This window comes from Macrobrachium rosenbergii, chromosome 2 (assembly GCF_040412425.1).
Source record: "Macrobrachium rosenbergii isolate ZJJX-2024 chromosome 2, ASM4041242v1, whole genome shotgun sequence".
In the NCBI taxonomy this organism is placed as follows: domain Eukaryota; kingdom Metazoa; phylum Arthropoda; class Malacostraca; order Decapoda; family Palaemonidae; genus Macrobrachium; species Macrobrachium rosenbergii.
This window is the reverse complement of record NC_089742.1, coordinates 55,878,924-55,898,039: the sequence shown is the minus strand read 5'-3', so window position 1 is coordinate 55,898,039 and position 19,116 is coordinate 55,878,924. Positions and strand designations below refer to the sequence as shown.

The window sequence follows — 19,116 nt, the reverse complement described above, 5'->3', positions numbered from 1 at the left end:
CCTGGCTGTACTTTAGTTGACAAAAAGAATGGAAGTAAAAACAAGAAAGGTAATCTTGGAGAGTTATTGATATACTTCACTTCTACTAACTGAATGGGACATAACCAATTACAGTACATACAGTATTATAGTAAAATTTTGAAGATTTTCAAACTAATTCTTGCAAGTACACAATAAGAAATTGTTGTCCATATTAATAAAAAATCATAAGTACATGACTATATTTAAATGAAATGAAGAATATAAAACCTAAAGCATACTTACGGGGATACCCGATGGACCATCAAATCCACGATCTCCTTTCATTCCTACAGGTCCCTCTGGTCCTGGCAGTCCATCAAAACCACGATCACCTTTAATGCCAGGCATGCCCGGCATGCCAGGACTTCCCTCTGGACCAACTGGTCCAACAGGTCCTTGTGGTCCTGGTAAACCTCTTTGACCCTTCGGTCCAGGGAGACCAGGGCGACCATTAGTACCTGGTAATCCTGGTTCTCCTTTTACACCAGGGATTCCTGGGTTTCCAGCTATCCCTGGTAACCCATCAAATCCTTTGGGACCTCTTATGCCTTTTGGTCCTGGCAATCCAGGCAGCCCTGCATTACCCTTCTCGCCTTTAGAACCTGGAGGACAAGGTAAACCTGGGGGTCCTGGAAGACCTGGATTACCTTTAGGGCCAAATGGTCCAGGAGGACCCGACTGCCCAGGAGTACCTCTCTCACCGGGTGGCCCAGGCAAGCCTTTCTCACCTATAATTCCTGGCCTACCATCTTGACCAGGTGGACCAGGCTGCCCTGGAAATCCTGCATTACCTTTGTCTCCCTTAGCACTTGGAATACCGGGATCACCAGGAGGACCTCGTTGACCAGGTAACCCAGGGAAACCCATGTCTCCCTTAGCTCCTCTTTCTCCATCTATTCCATTCCGACCAGGTTTACCTGGAAGTCCTGGAAGACCCTTTTCTCCCTTCATTGTTATACCTGGGACACCAGGAGGTCCACTTGGGCCAGCATTGCCTTTATCACCCTTAGCACCATTAACCCCAGGAAGTCCAGGGGCACCAGGCAATCCTTGGTTACCTTTATCACCTCTCAGGCCTGGGGGACCATCTGTTCCACGTAAACCTGGATTACCCTTGGCTCCAGGAAATCCTGGTTCGCCTTTAAAACCTGGAGGACCTGGTAAGCCAGGGGGTCCTGGGTTACCCTTGGAACCTGGAGCACCTGGTAATCCATCTCTTCCAGGGAAACCTGAAATATAAGAATTATTTCAGAAAGTTACAGGATCATCTGAAAAAAATATTTATTTCAAAATGGACTGACCTTAACATCAATAAACCATAGTAATGGACATCATTGCTACATAAACAATGAAGATAAAAACTACATAAATAATGAAGATAAAAGTTTTAAATAGAAAAATCAATTTAAAACTCCTAAATACAAAACCACAAGGATCTCACCTACATAACATTTCAGAATATATGCCAACGTTGTTATTATCAACTAGTTGATAATAATACTAAAATCCCAAGGGCTCCAACAGGGAAAGCAATCCAGTAATTTACAAGAAATATAAGGAAAAACATACTGTATATAATATAAAGCATGAAAGAATTATAAACTATAAAAGAGATATGTTGCTAATGAAAAGTGGTTCACAGGCTTAAATGATGCTACTCTTTGCATTAGAGAGATAAAATATAGAACTTAACACCTAATAATTTAAGCAATACACGTGAGCCAGAATTTGGAAAAGGTATATCTCTGTTACTAAAGAAATCTGAACTTTTCCTTTAAATTGGCAGATCAAGTGAGCCAAAATTCACCTTGGGTATTCAGAATATATCCTCCACTCCTTTTTTCACTTTACCCCTTTTATTAATAACAAGTACCAGCCATACTTTTCCAGGGGATATCTTTTCATGAGGTATCATTCAATCACTTATTTTTCTGGGAAAAAGCAATTATATATTCAGATCAAGTCTCAGGGGGCCAACTGCTATGTAACAAACCATCTGCAGATTCATTAGACTTGGAACAAAAATCTGTTGTATCTCGAGACTTAAAGGTTACATTTCAGTGAAAATTTATTTACAAGATGACCACTGTTTGAAAATACCATATGTTACTGTTTGCCATGCAAGTTCTCATATCTTTTAAGAAGCTTCCATATATTTTAAATTTAAAAATAAAGGAAACTTGGAAAGATGTTAACATGCCAGTTCATTTGCTTGGTCTTAATAACAGGGTATCATCATGAACTGAAACTTGCCAAACTGAAACACATTAGTTGCCCTAATTATTTCAACACTTTTGTTTCCTTAACTGACATCAATCTATGAATCCTGAGTGGAAGTGAACACTTTCCATTCCCTTTGACGTGCAATATTATTTCTTCTACTCTTATTATCTTAATGGTCAACTGCAAAGTTGTCATAGCTTTCAAACAAGGAAAACATTAACACATACACTGCGAGAATATCAGCAGAATTTGGAAAATGATAAAAAGAATAATTTCATGGAAATGTTGCATCAGCATCACATTTCAAGAAATACAGAAAAATATTAAGAATTCGAATCAACTTTCAGAATTGTGAAGGCGAGAAAAGTGTACTACACACCAATAAATAGACCAATCCTTCTTCGTGTGCATCTATATATGATGATCTACCTTCATGCAAAGTTCGGTTGAAATCCCTATGACTGTGTAATAGGAGATGCATGACACGACAAGTATGACAGACACAGCGATTGAGAAGCAGGTGGACGATCTCCCCTGCATTTCTGGGGTTGATGTCTACCCTTGTAATAGGTTTGATTTTAACCCCTTCAACCATTTAAGAGCTGCAATGGAAAGATAATTGTAACTGACACATCTGCCCCGATGAGCATCTGTGCATGATGGTCTACCTTTGTAGTACTGTAGTAAATTTGGTTAAAATCTCATTTAACAGCACAAAAGTTGCAATGAACAGGCATGTCTTACAGACAAGGTGTTGGAAGGACTGACAGATGATCTTCATGGACATCTATTCTCGATGGTTTACTTTGTACAAAGTTAGACTGCAATCCTGTCAACTTTGTAGGAGGAAATGCAAAAACAAGCTATACATAACAGCACTGACCAGACAGACAGAGAAGGAACAATCTACTTCCATGTGCAAGTATGTATAATGGTCTACCATTACTGTAATTTTGATTGAAATCCCTCCAACTGTGTAGAAGAGTTGCAATGACAAGCTAAATGTGCACTCATTTTGCCTGCGTAAGCATTAAAGAATAATTACCTGTAAACAATAACTGGTGTGCTCAACTAAGCAGCTTGGTAATTTTTCCAGTATACTTTTGCTATTTACTTTTACTAAACAAAATAATTAATAGTTATTTTATTAACATTATTATAAGCTGACTCTTCTATTCATAGGAATTTACTGTTGCTCAAACTCACAATTTCAAAGGCCTGATTTCTGTGGACATGGGCAAGCCAAATAAATTAGTCAATAAGTACATTAATTGATATATATTCACCACTAATACAGAAATAAATGAATAATAATCATGAATACCATTACAGTCCACGTATATGTCATGTATCAATACTGATATTTAAGAATGAATACTGTATTTTGAGGTTTATAATGCAAATAATAATAATGAAAGAAAAAAATCAACAAGCATCTAAAGCTGGGCGAACGAAAACCCAGATATGTAGGCGTGTAATTAGACAAGTGCCAGGATAGAAAATTATTTTATGTAGCAGATAAAGCCACTATAAAGCTTTATCAAGAGGGAGGAGGAAAAGCTTGTCATTACAACAATCTATAAAAGCAGAACTGGTAATAAGAACAAAATCATCTCTGTCAAAAGTTTATGGAAACCTGAGTACAGTATTCAAATCTTGCCAGAAGGGAAGCTGAAGTTTATTCTTATTAAACAAAATAGAAGAACTACATGGGATAGTAGTTAAAACTATGCATAAATATGACTAGAAGGCAACAAACTTTATAATACAGTGTATTTTGAGTTACCAGTTCAGATGCATTCTTTCCATCACAGATCGTCAAAAAAGTGCAATTTGCAGTTAGGAATGAATAAGAGAATGACTGGAAAATGGAGAGAAAAGACATGAAGGGCTAAAATATCAGCAAAACCTGTAATACCATAACTTACTGCTAAAGAGAAGAAACTCGGGGGAGAACTGCAGAAGTCACTGATAGAGAAGGAACATGAACACCAAAAGAGATGGGGGGAAAGATAACTGATGTAAAAGAAGCTGGTCAAAAAGCTAGAAATATAGCTTCCACACAGGAGGAATGCAATAACTGGATAGTTATACAAACAAGGCCTATTCCAGATTCTATCAAACTAATACAAATCTCTGCTTATGGAATCAAGATACTGTACAGAAACAAGCAGAAGCAAGAAGGCTGACATGTGAGTACCCTCATGCAGGGAAACAAACCCTAAATCAAAGGGCATGGTGCATAGGCTACGACACAGCCTAGGGTGTTGGAACACTGGCTGACATAGACATCATTACATTAGGCAACTAATTGTGTCACCAAAGATGACAAAGCTACCTAAAGTCGTGACACAGCGGCTTCAGTTAATTACTAAAACGGGAATATTACGCATTTCAAACAAACCAGAATCTGAAGAACAATCTGTTACAAAAGAACCTGAAAAGTAATGTACTGAAGGTGGTTAACCATGAGAATGACACGAATTTCAAGTGGTTCTTGGGTACTGCAAAAACAAATTTTGGAATACTCAAGGAAACAATGTTTATATCAAAACTGCATGACCTGTAGAAAAATTATTATACCCTTTCCCCTACACATCTTGGGTTATCCATCTTATGGCACAAGATTTTAGAAAATGAAATAATAGAAATACTGTAAACTCAAATCACAAACACAACTCAAACCCTACAGTTTCAGCAAAGTGGTTTTCTTCAGGAAAAAGGTTATTCAAAAGGTAGTATAATAACCTTCTATGAGAAACTAAAGGTTCCTCCATACATTCTATAAAAGAAAAGCCACGTTTAGTACTTAAAGACTATTAAGGAAAGTTCACAGTAACTGCATATTTGCTGCTAAAAGAACGTGATATGTAATTAAATTTGGCATTGTAGAGTATTATAAGAGACCTTACCTGGATTTCCAGATAAACCTTTTTCACCATCACGTCCATTAAAGCCTGGATTTCCTTTCTGTCCAGGTTGTCCTTCAGGTCCTGGTGGTCCTGGAATCGGGTTACAGTCATCTCCAGGTGACCCTGGTAAGCCTCGCAAACCCTGAAATGTCAGCCTTGAGTAAACATGAAAATGAACCTAAATAATATTTCAAATGCATGGGACCCCCAAATTCAAATATTAATGTCCTCTTACAATATCAACTACTGAAATTTTTACTGCACATTCAAAAACATCAATATGGATACAAAATAAATTTTAGATTGTAAAAAACCCAGTCAGCAATCAAAAGTTCAACTTCAATTACATTATAATAAGCAAGGTAAAACCTCAACATCATCTTACATGAAATGACTAAATACATTAGCTTTATGATGTTTAGACAACCCACTTATTTATAATATTTATATAGATGCCTGAGGAATAATGATTGTGGGGCTTGGTCATTTCAGTGTTTATGACATCACATGCAGTTTGGGCTGCACATTTTGACTGCTGCATTCGATCACTAATGCTCTTACTAAATCAATGTGATATCCATGAGGTGTTTCTGTATCTAAGACCTTGTACAGCATCTCAATTAACTTTTGTGTAATTGGAGAAATGCCAGGATAGAAAAATGACTTTCTGAATTGCTTAAGTATTTTTCAATTTTCATTACATTCAAAGATAACTGATGTGTATACCAAAGTTTAACTATTTTTCACTTAAGGCACAGCCACTCCCCCTGTACTGCATTGGTAGTAATCACTTTCTCAGCTTTTAGGTAGCGGGGAATCATAATTATTTATGTTATATGGAAACCATATTTAATGCAAGCGTTGTGCAAAACATCAATGCATTCACTTTTGAGATATGTATATGAGACAATAATTAATAGTTTTGCTACAGAAATCTAAGATTTTCCCCAAAATAACTGTAAAACCTGGACCATCTTATAATTCATCTAAGATTACATTAAACCAAGCTATTGGCAAGTACAGTATCACTAACATTGCCTAATTGGGTACAAAAGACAGATCTCAATCTCAGTTTTTCCCTTAACTGTCTAATCTGGACTATCCTATTGTTAATTCATGATCGTGTTTGTGACCTTAAGAATAAATTAGTACTGCTGCTACCTACTGACAAAGTTTTCATAGCTTATGCACAAAGTTTCATGATGACCCTTGTTTATTTACATATAAAAATTCACAGCTTAGGTATATGTTTTATAGGAATAACGAAACAATTGTAAGGCAGGAAAAGAGAAGAATAATTTATTATAGCCTTAACTGTTTAATATGGTCTATCATTATCCTTACCTTCTCACCCTTTAAACCTGGGAATCCAGTAACACCATCAGATCCTCTTGGGCCTGGTTGACCATCTATGCCAGGTAGGCCAGGGGGACCTGGTGGGCCTCTGTCTCCAGAAAGGCCTGGAGGACCAAATGCATCCCGTCCTTTTTGACCAGGTAGACCTGGAGCCCCAGGAGTTCCTGGTAAGCCATCTATTCCACGATCACCTTTAAGACCTGGTGGCCCTCTCTCCCCTTTATCAGCAGCAGGTCCAGGAATACCTGGCGGACCCTGAAATTTATTCCCATATTTGACTTAATTTAAACAAGGAAGATTCATTGCAATTCAAATAAAGAATAATTTATCCAAGATACAGTTGCAAATGAATAAGTAGATTCAGTTAACAGTTGCAGGAACTGTAGTCTAAGTTAAATCAGGACCTATACAAAACATTTCTTAATGCATGGTCACTCAACTTTTCAAGCAGTTGCCTATCCATTCAAAATGTAAAACTATGAAAGTGGCAAGATATCTGCATGGGCTTCCCAGTCTAAAATGAATATATAAATATTATTACGATTTCACTTAAGCCAAGTGCAGAGGCTTTATATTAAATCATCTCTTGCCCTTAATGATGACACAATAAAAGTAACAAAGTATTAAAAAAAAGACTAATGTACTTCTGGTTCTGATATTATAATTAACAATGCTTTAAATGAAAATTATGTAAAATTAACATTAATAATGGAGACCTAACTGAAAGATTCCAAGCTTCCTAAAAAAAAAAAATACCCAATGACTGAAAAAATAAAGGCTGACATAAAAATTTTACTGCCTCCACAAGAATTATCAACACCCCTCTCAACTAATTTTCTCAGGCACAATTTTCTTAACAAATGAAATGGTAATTCAATTAATTGTTTACAATGGCAATATCAGAAGAAAAATTCTAAATTTCCAATGATAAGCCATTATGAAAAAGTTACTGTTAAAACAACCAAAGGTAAAGCAAGCACTATTCAGACAAGTCTTAATGCAAATAACAGGACAAAATCTGTGAAATGCTGTACCCTTCTAATAACCGGGCAAAACCCTCAGTAAACACCGAGCATTTTCCTAAGCAAAAGAGACGTGAAGCAAAGTACGATACATGGGATTAAAACACAAGTTCATAGCACAAGATTCTATGATTACTGTAACCCTTCAAGGACCAGCCCCAAATATCATGCAAAACCAACCCACATTTTTACACTAGTGTAATTTTGCTTCCAACATTTGCATCTCTTTTATCAGTGCCACCCTGGGTTATGATGGTCTCGAGTTACGGCGTTTTGACTTTACTGTACTTGGCTCATGGTAGCATTAATCTGATTTTATGGGCTGTAACCTGGTTTTACAGGGCTGTAACCCAGTTTTAAGGGGGCTGTAACTCAGTTTTATGGTGTTTAAGTGCCATTATTCTTATGATGTTCCAATTCACGGCGTTTTTCCGGTTACGGCGTGCTGCGGGGAAAGGAACCCCCACCGTAAACTGAGGACTGTCTATACTAATTTACAGCCAGAATATTCTGTATTCACCATTAACAAACTTTATATATTCTGATACAACTTGGTTACTCTTTTCAGTGCCTAATACCTAACTTGAATCTGTCGACAAATTCAATAAAACCTGATATTAAAATCCCAGGATTTGGTTAACTTAATATTCATGGTAACTTCTTTCCAGAATTATTGGTATTATTATTTATGTCCTCATTTTTCTGCATAGACTGTACACCCTCTTAGGGTGAGTATACACTTGTTGCATATCTTCATATACATGTACTGACACAAAATAGTGCAATATAAACTCCTCCATGGCATTACTGTTTAACTCTATCAAAACAAAAGACAAGGAATTATGATCAGACCTCCCAGATTCTTGCTAACTGTAGAAAATGAGTTTAGCTCGACAGTTACCAGTATCCTTTCATTTTTCAATGTTATTCAGTGAGTAAAAGGAACAGAAAGTCATGTCACTGGTGGGTTTCAAAACTGGACTAGAATGTGAGTGAGTTGTGAAAAACCTCACCAGGCTGATCCCAATTGATTGTGTTTATAATTAAAAGGGATAAATTTAAAATAAAAACAGATTGTGCTTCACAACAGTAGGGTAAAATAGCACTCATGAAACAGATGATATAATCACAATCAAATACACTCATAATTTTTTAAAAATATAGATTCAGTCATTCAAAGCAGGGATGGGTGTAAGTGTACAAAGGGTCAATCTTGACAGTCCACTTTGTCTCTGACTGTGAAGTGCCATATCATCCCTAGGATGAGACAGTCAAAAACCACATCTAACTAAAGACGTTCATTGAACATTTTCGTATTCCACTTTGAAAGTACTATTTAACAAGTGTACTGCTGTATACATAATCAGAGATATTTTGAATATCTTTTACCTATGTTGCAATAGTGATTTTTTTCCCTAATGTGGTCATGCAATGAAAACAAGAGAAAATACATACCATAGACCCACGATCTCCTTTATCTCCTCTGATACCTTCTCTACCAGGTAAACCTGGCTCTCCAGGTCTACCACTAAGCCCTTGATTACCCTTGAGACCTGGAGAACCTGGGAGCCCATCACGACCTGGTTGGCCAGATATACCTGGTAAGCCTGGTGCACCAATCTCTCCTTTTAATCCCTCTCTGCCTGGGGCACCATCAAGCCCTGGTCTACCAGGAGTACCTAAAAGAGGGCAAATGTATTTCCACAAATTCTTAAAATTTTTTATGAGGCTCTAAAATCAGGTAATTATATCCATTATTAAAAATCTTCTGGAAAAGAAGTACTGCACTGTACTGCAATATTGTATATATGGTAATAAAGACCAAACCCTTCTATACAGTATTGGATACAATAAATAATAGACAAAAACTTAAGGTATACACTGACTAATGTTATGAGCACAAGAAGAGTTCAAAGTAAAGTAGGCTAGGTATTCAAGCTCGGATAATGACGTCAATTTAAAATGAGGAAGGGCAAAAAATTATAAAAGAAATATCTATGGGTGAAAACAATAAGCAGGAAATACTTTTCAAAAGGAAAGATATGTCAATAATAATATCAGAAGACGAAAGACAATGCTGGGTAAATTTTGTTTGTGAGGTCATGAATACGAGCTATGAGGGGAACCTTAATGTGATTATAAATGAATTTTTTAAAGTGGAATCAATAACGAAGACAAAGAGAAGGGAAATGCCAATTTATGATAGAATAATTGCAAAGATGATTTTAGGTGACACTGAAAAACTTAAACTAAGATTAAATTGATCACAAATTCACTCCGTATAATTTTCAGATACTGTATATGAGATTTCCTGGATATTTTTGTTGAAATAGTTATCATTGTACTTAAAATAACATGTAAGCTAAGTCACAAGTCAGAACAGAACTCTTCATGCGCATTCTTGTTGAAATGAAGGGCATTATGCATACCCTAATGTCTAATACTGTGCACTAATTTTCATATCAGAATTTAGAAACTTGAGCAGTATGAGGCTTTCCTCTGACAGTGATGAGTGATACTAACTGCAAGGGAACCTCAAAATAGTTGGCTTTTAGGGAGAATATAATTTCAGAGATTTAAGAATGAGGCAGTTTTTTTTGTGTGGTTGATTTATTGTCTTGATTGGATGCAAACTGTGGGGCATCCTTGACACCTACCTGATTGGCCTTGGAAGCCAGGATTGCCTTTAACACCAGGGAGGCCAGGCAAGCCAGGCTCTCCCTTTGCACCTGGGAAACCAACCATACCAAGGGGTCCAGGAGGTCCAACGGGTCCAGACGAACCTATAAATGGAAGTAAACTTATAAACTAATTTGTTATAGTACAGTACTTCTTACAAATCATCAATTATGGTAAAGCTATAAAGTAATTTATTGTTAAACTTAATAATTTGTTAACTTTGCAATACAGATAAGTGGAACTCAATAGTATAGTACTGAGGGGAATTTCCTACATAACTGTACAAATTTAAAAGCAAGCACACTGCATATCAAATAGCCTAGTAGGAGACCCTTAATGAAAAAATTATTTTAAATTATTTTTTTCATATGAAATCTTTAAGAAAATATGAAAACAATTAAAAATAAAGATTTAAATCTACAGTGAAGGAAAAGAATTAGAAACTAAGCAGTAAAAACATGAAAATTAGCATTGACACAGCATTAAAACACTGCCATAATGTTATAGATCTCATACTCAACTTTGATAAATGATTTTCAATACGTTTATATTAAAAATTCTTCTGATTAAGGTAATGATACTGCATAACAGAAAGGGGTCTCACACTGACATTTGCTTAGAGTAAGGATGTACTATAACAATCAAATCTTTTGAAGCAGTGAATCCAGAGCAATAACTTTTGAATGGCAGATCATGATGAAATACGACAGAACGCTTACCACTGACCTATACTTCACAAATTCTTGTAACAGAAACTGTATTTTTTCTTGATGTACAAACTTTTGTTTCTTCATTTATACTATAGTAACAACTTGAGGGTCAGTTTATTGTTAGCAAATAGAGTAGAGTATCCAAAAAATATACATGTCACTACACACAGGAAATGTATGTCATGTCCTAATGAAATTTCAACAGCATTACCCATTGTACTGCTAAATTTGTAACAGTTGATTGGTAGATGTCATTACAAATTTTTAAAATTCTTGAAACTGAATAATCAACATTACATTCTAGTTTCCTCTTTTTAACACCTTATTTGTGTCATTACAGAATTTTTATTGCACTTTTTTGGGAACAGATAATAAATGATAGACTGTGTATACAGTAAATGGAAAGGCATTTTATCCTAGTTTAGCAGTATACAAAAATAATTAACATATCTCTAATTTTCTATTTTTTGTCAGTTTTTAGTACAATTATTATATAAAACTTTCACTTACAGCTAATTCTTACCCATGATACTGATGTTTTACATTTGTGTCTCAGGTTTTTAAAATATACTGTACTACTGTATGTAATAGTATAACTATTCAGCTTTATAATGAACACATTAATAAAGTACATATATCATGGGAAGCAGATGGTGGGGGAAGGGAGGTTATTTTCTCCCCTCCTTGCCAACCACCTTTCCACCATTTGGACTCTTATCTGATGACAGAACTGACACTAGTAGGGATGGACACTTGGTAACAATATTCCAATGACCTGCTTGCCAAGAAAAGATGGAAAATGCAAAAGAATTCAGGAAAAAGTTGGGATGTATTATACAAGGTTTGCAAAGATTTTTATGAAACTATGAAATAAGAGAAGGCATAAAATATATTTTTCTCTCACTTTTATCAGCTTTAAGATTTTTCCTGTTCCCTTTATACTGTACTATCATTTGTGAACACTATCTCTTAAATTTGTACAAAAAGTATAGGAAGGCTGAAAGTGTAAAAATTCATTCAGATGTTCTTGCTCTCTAATAACATCTCTTAGAAGGGTTTCTGTTATCATTCTACTATCCACTGTACGAATTTACTTTTCCTTGAAAAATGTATAGATAAGTACTGTACTATATTTGTATGAAATTTTGACTTATTTTACTTTATGGTCTTCAGGAAGGTTTTTATGAAAGCATGAAATGAGAGTACAGTACATATTAACTTTATGCTCTCTCTCTCTCTCTCTTCATCCTGAAAAGGGATGTTTTCTGTCTTTTTGAATACTAATTTATGGTATCTGAAGAGCATTAAAACTTACACTGTATGTTTAAGCTGTAGACAGAAAGACTATAGTGCACTGTTTATTTTATTGCTGTGGGGGATTCCCAATTATCCATGGTTTTTTATTACGAAGAGCTAAGAATGAGCTTACCTGGAGGAGTGATGTTTAATTAGCACAGTGGTCATCTGACATTTAATACTGTACTGTATTAAAGGTTACTGACTCTATGAGTCTACATGTACTCAAAACTACAAACGAAAACTGATACTACAGACCTTTTTCTCCATCAAGACCTGGTAATCCTCTTGGTCCAGGCTGACCAATAGGGCCAGGTAGCCCTGTTGTTCCTTTGTCACCCTTCATTCCACCCAGTCCATCAAGACCTGGGCGTCCTAGTTCACCTTTTAAACCTGGCAATCCTGGTTGACCTGTTAACAGGGTAAGAGATGTTAACTTTATAATATCTAAGTAAAAATAGAACAGCACTGAGTGCAATGTAAAATCACAAAAATAAAATAGAGTATTTACTTATAGTACCTAGATTAATGTTTTTGCACCTACTGATAAAAAACACATATGTCAAGTAAAATAAAGGAACAAAATCCTATTTTTAGGTAAAAACACAGGTACTGTATTATACAGTAGGAGCATCCACACAATTGTTGTTAACCAGTTCTTGTGGATGCTGGGCATTTCTGCAGCAGCTGCTACAGTTCTAGGCTAACCTACTTAATGGTCTTGTACAATCTTAAGTTTTAAGCTCTGTACTGGTTGAACAGAAAGATATGCTCTTATGTACTTTGACTCAGTGGTCTGGTATACTAAGGAAACTAAACTAAACTGCAGATATCACAATCATGTCCATAAATAGGGTACTAGAAAAAATAAAAAGGTGATCTGAAGATTTAATGGGATATTTACCTTGTTCTCCTGGACTTCCGGTTTTTCCAGGTAAACCTGGAAGACCTTGTTCTCCCTTGCTTCCAGGGAAACCAGGTTGGCCTGGTCTACCAATACCGGGTCGGCCCTCAGTTCCTTTGTCACCTGGAAAATTGATACGGTATTAATAAACTCTATGTAAAAAGCTACCTAATGCTTATTATACTGTATTTTGAGTTTTAAATTTGGAAAGTAAAGTATTTATGGTACAGTTTACGTTTTTAAAGTACTGAAAGCAATCAACCTGCTACTTCTATTACAAAGAAACAGTGAAATTAGTATATTTTGAATGTACAATTATGCCAGTAACTACTAAGTTCATAGTATAAACAAACTACTAAATATTAAATTAAAAACTGGAGCTCTACATACTACTTTTCACCATTAGATCATAAAATGCAATAAGTACTACATACCTCAAATGAGTCATTTTCAAAATTCTTACTAACAAAAGTCTTTGTATGATTTTATGCCATTCATGTTACACAGATTCCATGCTTTGTTTCCTTGTGCTTCGCATTATTCTCAATAATGTCTGTACCAAAGCTATTCAGTCCCTTGAGTATCACAGTAATCTAACAGTTTAATTAGAACCTATGTCTGTAACTGTGAGTTGTGGCTAGACCTAGGAATCTAATATTCTGTGGCACATACGTCAACACTGGTTTTAAAAGGTCTGGATAGGATTGCTTAACAATTTTTAGAGATTAACAAAGTAGCTGCTCTGATCCATCAAAGTTTTCAACGTGACTAAAATCTAATAAGAAAATTATAGTGTTTTTCATGAAGAAGTTTATGATATAAAATATCTTAATACTATACAGTATTGTCATCTATTCCACCTGAGTTTTTTTTTTTGGGAGGGGGGGTAACTTGCTTTCTAAAATATTATCAATCATTACATTCTACAAAATCTTATCTATTACAAAATCCAGTACAGCACACATGTTACAGGGCTAACTTATTTCCACTTTCAATATAAACTTAGGCCCTAAAAACCGTAAAAAATATCTCAGGGTATTTTTACTAAAATTAATATTTTCCTACACTATTAGTTCAACAATAAAATTAAATTAGGTTTCCATAATCTGAGGAAAATCCACAACAGTTTCCAACCTTCCATTATTATATATATCATTCCCTGCTTAAAGTGAAGGAAGAGGAGGAAGAATGCAGATTCTTTTTTTACTGTTTTGCACACATAAATCTCTAATGTTATATCTAGTTAGCCAAGATATGGAGTTACTCTTGAGAGATGACAATTACACATTGTAACTGGTGAATATGTGACAGCCAAATGAGAACCCCTATTCAGCATGTATTAAACTTGTCATTCCTAATACAGTACTTGGCAAACTGAAGCTATGAGGGTTAAGAAGACAGAACTCCCAATAGGTTCTTTATCTACAGAACAGAATTTATTTTCAACTCTGTTGGTTACATCTCACAATAGATCACTAAGTGTAACAGGAGTAACTACAATGCAGGCCTTCCTTTCACAAATTCTAGTTGATGTGACAGGGTTCCTGAAGAAGGGTTTTTTTTTCTCATATTGTCCATGAAATAACTTCAGCTGTGGAATATGGTTTGTTGAATTTGTGGAAAATGATTTGTTCCACTGCCTGTCTGTGAAGTGCCAACTCTGGTTTTTTACTAGCAACCTCTAAAGTGATTTAAAATAGAGTAAGTTTAGCCAAGCTAAAAGCACTTGGCTCCATTTTGTTCATATCCTACAAGTGTTTCTTTCCTTAAACATTAATGAAGAGTTCGTGTTTTGGGACCAATTGCTACATTAGAGTCACTGATATTCCACTGAGAACGCAAGTCACTTTATCTGCTGTATAAATATGAATGGGGATAATGGCAGCTGCCAAGTAATCCTGACATGAAGGGGCAAACTTCATGATGAACATGAACATCAGCATTCAAGACAGCTGCATCTTATACATCAGAGTAAGGAAACATGGCATCTATTGCTAGTGGTATCTTGTGAGCTGGCTCTGATAAACTAATGACCTGCACGGCAAACTGACTCCAATGGAGAGAAAGAGAAAGCATAACCTTAGTTTACAAAGACATCATAAGGCTAATGTCATCTGACAACCGGCATCCAAGAAGAATAAACAGCCGCTGTTCTACTTACAGCCCTCTGGATGACACTCTTGGGAAACAGGAGACTAAGATTATTGATGCTCCAATTCCATTTTTGTACTTAGGGAAACCACTTACTTGGTTCACTAGGGTGGATATGCACTGTTAGCAAACTTTCATGGAGACAGCAGATTCTTTCCAAGTCAGATGTCAGAGATTTGATAAAATCTTATGTAAATCAGGTTGTCACCTTTCCTTTGATGGCAGCTGTAGTAAGAGGAAAGCCTTCTGTTCCTATCTCTATTTCTGTTTGGTGTTCTTAAACACCTTATTCTCCTAAGCTGAACTGTCTTTGTTAAGAAGGAATGTCACTCTCTTCTTGAATGTGCTCTCTATGAGGAGTAAAAGGACTTCCTCCTCCATTAAACAACCAACCCTGGTGGGGATATGATACCAAAATTAGTTGCCCATTGAATAAGGTCAAACTCTTAATTGGCTTTTCTTTTCTCATTGTTGCTCATGACCTCCCTATAGCCCAATTAGTGTAGGATACCCACCACTCCTGAGTGGTTGTCTGTCACTTCCTGATTACATGTAGGAGAAACTTGACCCTCCATGTTTCATGATGTGGCATTCGTGTGTGTTAAAGGATGCCTCAATCTGTTTGCAGTGTCTTTGGAATCTGACCCTTTAATGCTTAGGTCTTGAGCAATGCAGACAGGAATCTTGAGAATGTCTAATGTTGTCTTGTTCTGTGTTCCCTTGCAAATCTCTCCACTGGCATAATCATCCATCCTAATAATCTACTGTTCATGCTTCATCACTGCATCACCAAAGCTGCTAAATGTCCTCATGATGGCTTGAAACTCGACTGCAGTAAACACTGTCCCATGACTCTTCAACAGAATGGAAGCGGAGGCACAAAATTTTGCCAGCACTTCACATACTATTCCTCATCTCTTCCATGATTCTGGCCCTTAGTTCTTTGACTTTAGGGAAAGCAGTAGACAAAGCACAAAGTCATTCAATCTCTTTCAATAATGCAAAAAAAAAAAAAAGTTAAATGCTTCTCTGCTTCAATTTCCTTTCTATTTTTACTCCATGTCAGCTATGTTCCATATCACCTCAGAGTGAAAGCAGCACTCTACACACAAATCTCCTCCAGATTTAAGAGAGAGAATAGGGTTCTTTCTTAATGGAAGTCTGAAATTCAGTGAAGGGTCTATACATAAGACAATGACAATGTAACAATGCACTGAGTCGGGGAAAAAAAAAAAAAACTGAGTAGTAGACCTGTGTGGTACTGAAATAAGTTAAGCAACCAGCATGTACTTCTCTGAAAAAAGATGCTTAGTCAAGTCTAGATAACAGATCATAACAAAACTATGCTGTGATTCTAATGGATATTTCACGATAATACTACTTAGGAAGCAAGCTGCCAATGCATAGCTTCCAAAGGATTTTGCACTGTAATTGCCTGCCCCAAGGTAAACTACTTATCGGCACTAGTAAGTGCCTAACTTTGTTGCTTACACAAAGTGAGGAGTCCCTTTACCCTCTGCTATAAAAGATTACTTTACTCTTGGACTTTATTCATTACAGAAAAATGGTGATGGTTAAAAGGCAATAAGAAAAATGATGATGATAAATTAGAAAATTATAAGCTAAGCACAGGTGTGAGACAACATCCAGTCAGTAAATGCATCATTAATGGAGTGAAAGTTGATGCAATAGTGAGTTTTGGGCTACCCCTGATAGCAGGAGCCTAATCTTTATGAATAAAGGAAACCCTTCTTTCAAGAATAAGTCCATCTTTCAAATGACCAGCTGTTCATCTAGTAAAATGAGGAGTGGGTCCACTGTATGAACACCTCTTCTGAACAGAAAAAGGTGAAAACTAATTTTACATTCTGGTTCAAAACCTGTTTATCTTTTCATAATTATAAATCAGTACAAATTACTTTGCTCCTCCACTTATATGTACTTTCCTTACTATGTACTATATATTTTGGCATCATTATTCTGCTTCAATATAATTCCAGAGCAGAGGTCTAGGAAGTTTAAACATGAATGTTGTGAGACAATGAGGTTTTCATTATTTTACCAGAACTTCAAATCTTCTGCTGAAATTATGCTCTTTCTGGTAAGTGCCTTTCCATCAGTTTTGATTAATGATAATGTCATGTTAGTTAAGTAACTTGCCTTTAGAATAACGGAAGATTATTTTCCACAGAATGATATTACATACAACAGGAAGATTACTGATTTAAATTTCCTACACAGTACAGTAGGTGGGTTACAGAGTTGAAAAATATTAGATGTGTTTTTTCACTGATGTTATATAAATTAACAGCATAAGATGTAAAAAATATTGTCAATACAGATGTAAATATTTTCTTCATGGTTAAGTAATCTTTAATTTCATTTACGTAGATATTTGAATAAAGATTCTACACTTATTTTCCACTGAATATGACCAATTTGAGAATCAAGTAAAGATGTTTAATTTTCCTCTAGCATTCAGTTTTTGGCAGATAAAATGATAGAACAATAATTTCCTAGTACAGTATACTAAATTAGTATTACTCCTTTGTTACTACTGTATCTCAATTGAAGCAAATTATACAAATTGCCTTCATTACTGCAACATTCGAATTTGATTCCATGGGCCCCATATCATTTGAAGTTCCACAATGTATTAAGAACATTGTTTGGCATGACACTTGTTACTGAAATGAAGGCACTCTAGAAATGAAAATATAAGAATAGTAATTACCTTTAGCTCCAGGACGTCCAGGGAAGCCTGGTTGTCCTGATTGGCCATTATCTCCTGGGAATCCCATAGGACCAATATCTCCTTTATCACCTCTTTGACCAGGTAATCCTCTAAGTCCAGGTGTACCAGGTGGGCCTCTTGGTCCTTGTAATCCTGCTAAACCCTATGAATTTAATTGCTAAAATAAATTTTCTTTTAATAGATCCAGAGAAACAATATTCATTTAAGAAGGAAGAAACAGGGACTTAAAAGAGGTCTCATTAAAAAATTACACTTGACTTAACTTACACTGCAAATATTGGTTTACAGTCTGTAATTCAGTTTCTTGATAGAAAAAGAATGAAGGTCACTTGTGTAAAAATATAATCAAGCTAGTAATCAAGCTAAACTTTTCTTCTTTGACAATGAAATGGCTATCTCTCTCATACTAGAAAGCCTTATAATTTCTGCATGAAGAATACTTAAACTATTATTATTTATAATAATGTACTGTACAAGCATTCCTATGGAACAAACCAAAATGTGAAATACAGTAACTTGATCTATCAAGTATGAAGAAAAGAAATTCTTTATATTATGAAGAGAGAGAAGTGAGTGAATATAAAAAAAAATAAAGCAGCAAAAATATGAGTGTAAGGCCAGTATACAAAAAGTAAGAAAAGGAGTGACCAAAATCATTGACTGAATTAAAATATTGATAAAAATGATATTTTAATGATAAAATAAAGTTTGTTCATACTTACCTGGCAGATATATATATAGCTGTATTCTCCGAAGGTCCGACAGAATTTCAAATTTCATGCACACGCAGTGGCCGGTCAGGTGGTTAGTACCCATTCCCGCCGCTGGGGGGCGGGTATCAGGAACCATTCCCATTTTCTATTCAGATTTTCTAACGCCACTGTCTCCTGAGGGGAGGAGGGAGGGCAATATAAATAGAGATATCTGCCAGGTAGTATGAACAAACTTTATTTTATCATTAAAATATCATTTTGTTCATGAGACTTACCTGCTAGATATATATATAGCTGAATACCACCTTTGGAGGGGGTAGAGACAGCCAAGAAATAGGGAAAAAAACCAATTATTGGTAAAATTATTTTGGTTC

At 35.6% G+C, this 19,116-nt stretch overlaps 1 protein-coding gene across 2 annotated transcripts in view; it reads right to left on the bottom strand.

Annotated features, from left to right (window-relative positions):
* Positions 1-19,116, bottom strand: part of Col4a1 (Collagen type IV alpha 1) — a 250,469-nt gene that overhangs the window by 9,660 nt on the left and 221,693 nt on the right. For both annotated transcript variants that reach the window (XM_067118819.1, XM_067118825.1), the window contains 8 exons: positions 18,009-18,171; positions 13,124-13,246; positions 12,478-12,630; positions 10,192-10,317; positions 8,990-9,213; positions 6,501-6,767; positions 5,157-5,298; positions 265-1,250 (listed from right to left, as the gene is read on the bottom strand). In XM_067118819.1, the coding sequence (XP_066974920.1) occupies positions 265-1,250; positions 5,157-5,298; positions 6,501-6,767; positions 8,990-9,213; positions 10,192-10,317; positions 12,478-12,630; positions 13,124-13,246; positions 18,009-18,171 (2,184 nt within the window). The remainder of the gene's footprint in view (positions 1-264; positions 1,251-5,156; positions 5,299-6,500; positions 6,768-8,989; positions 9,214-10,191; positions 10,318-12,477; positions 12,631-13,123; positions 13,247-18,008; positions 18,172-19,116) is intronic.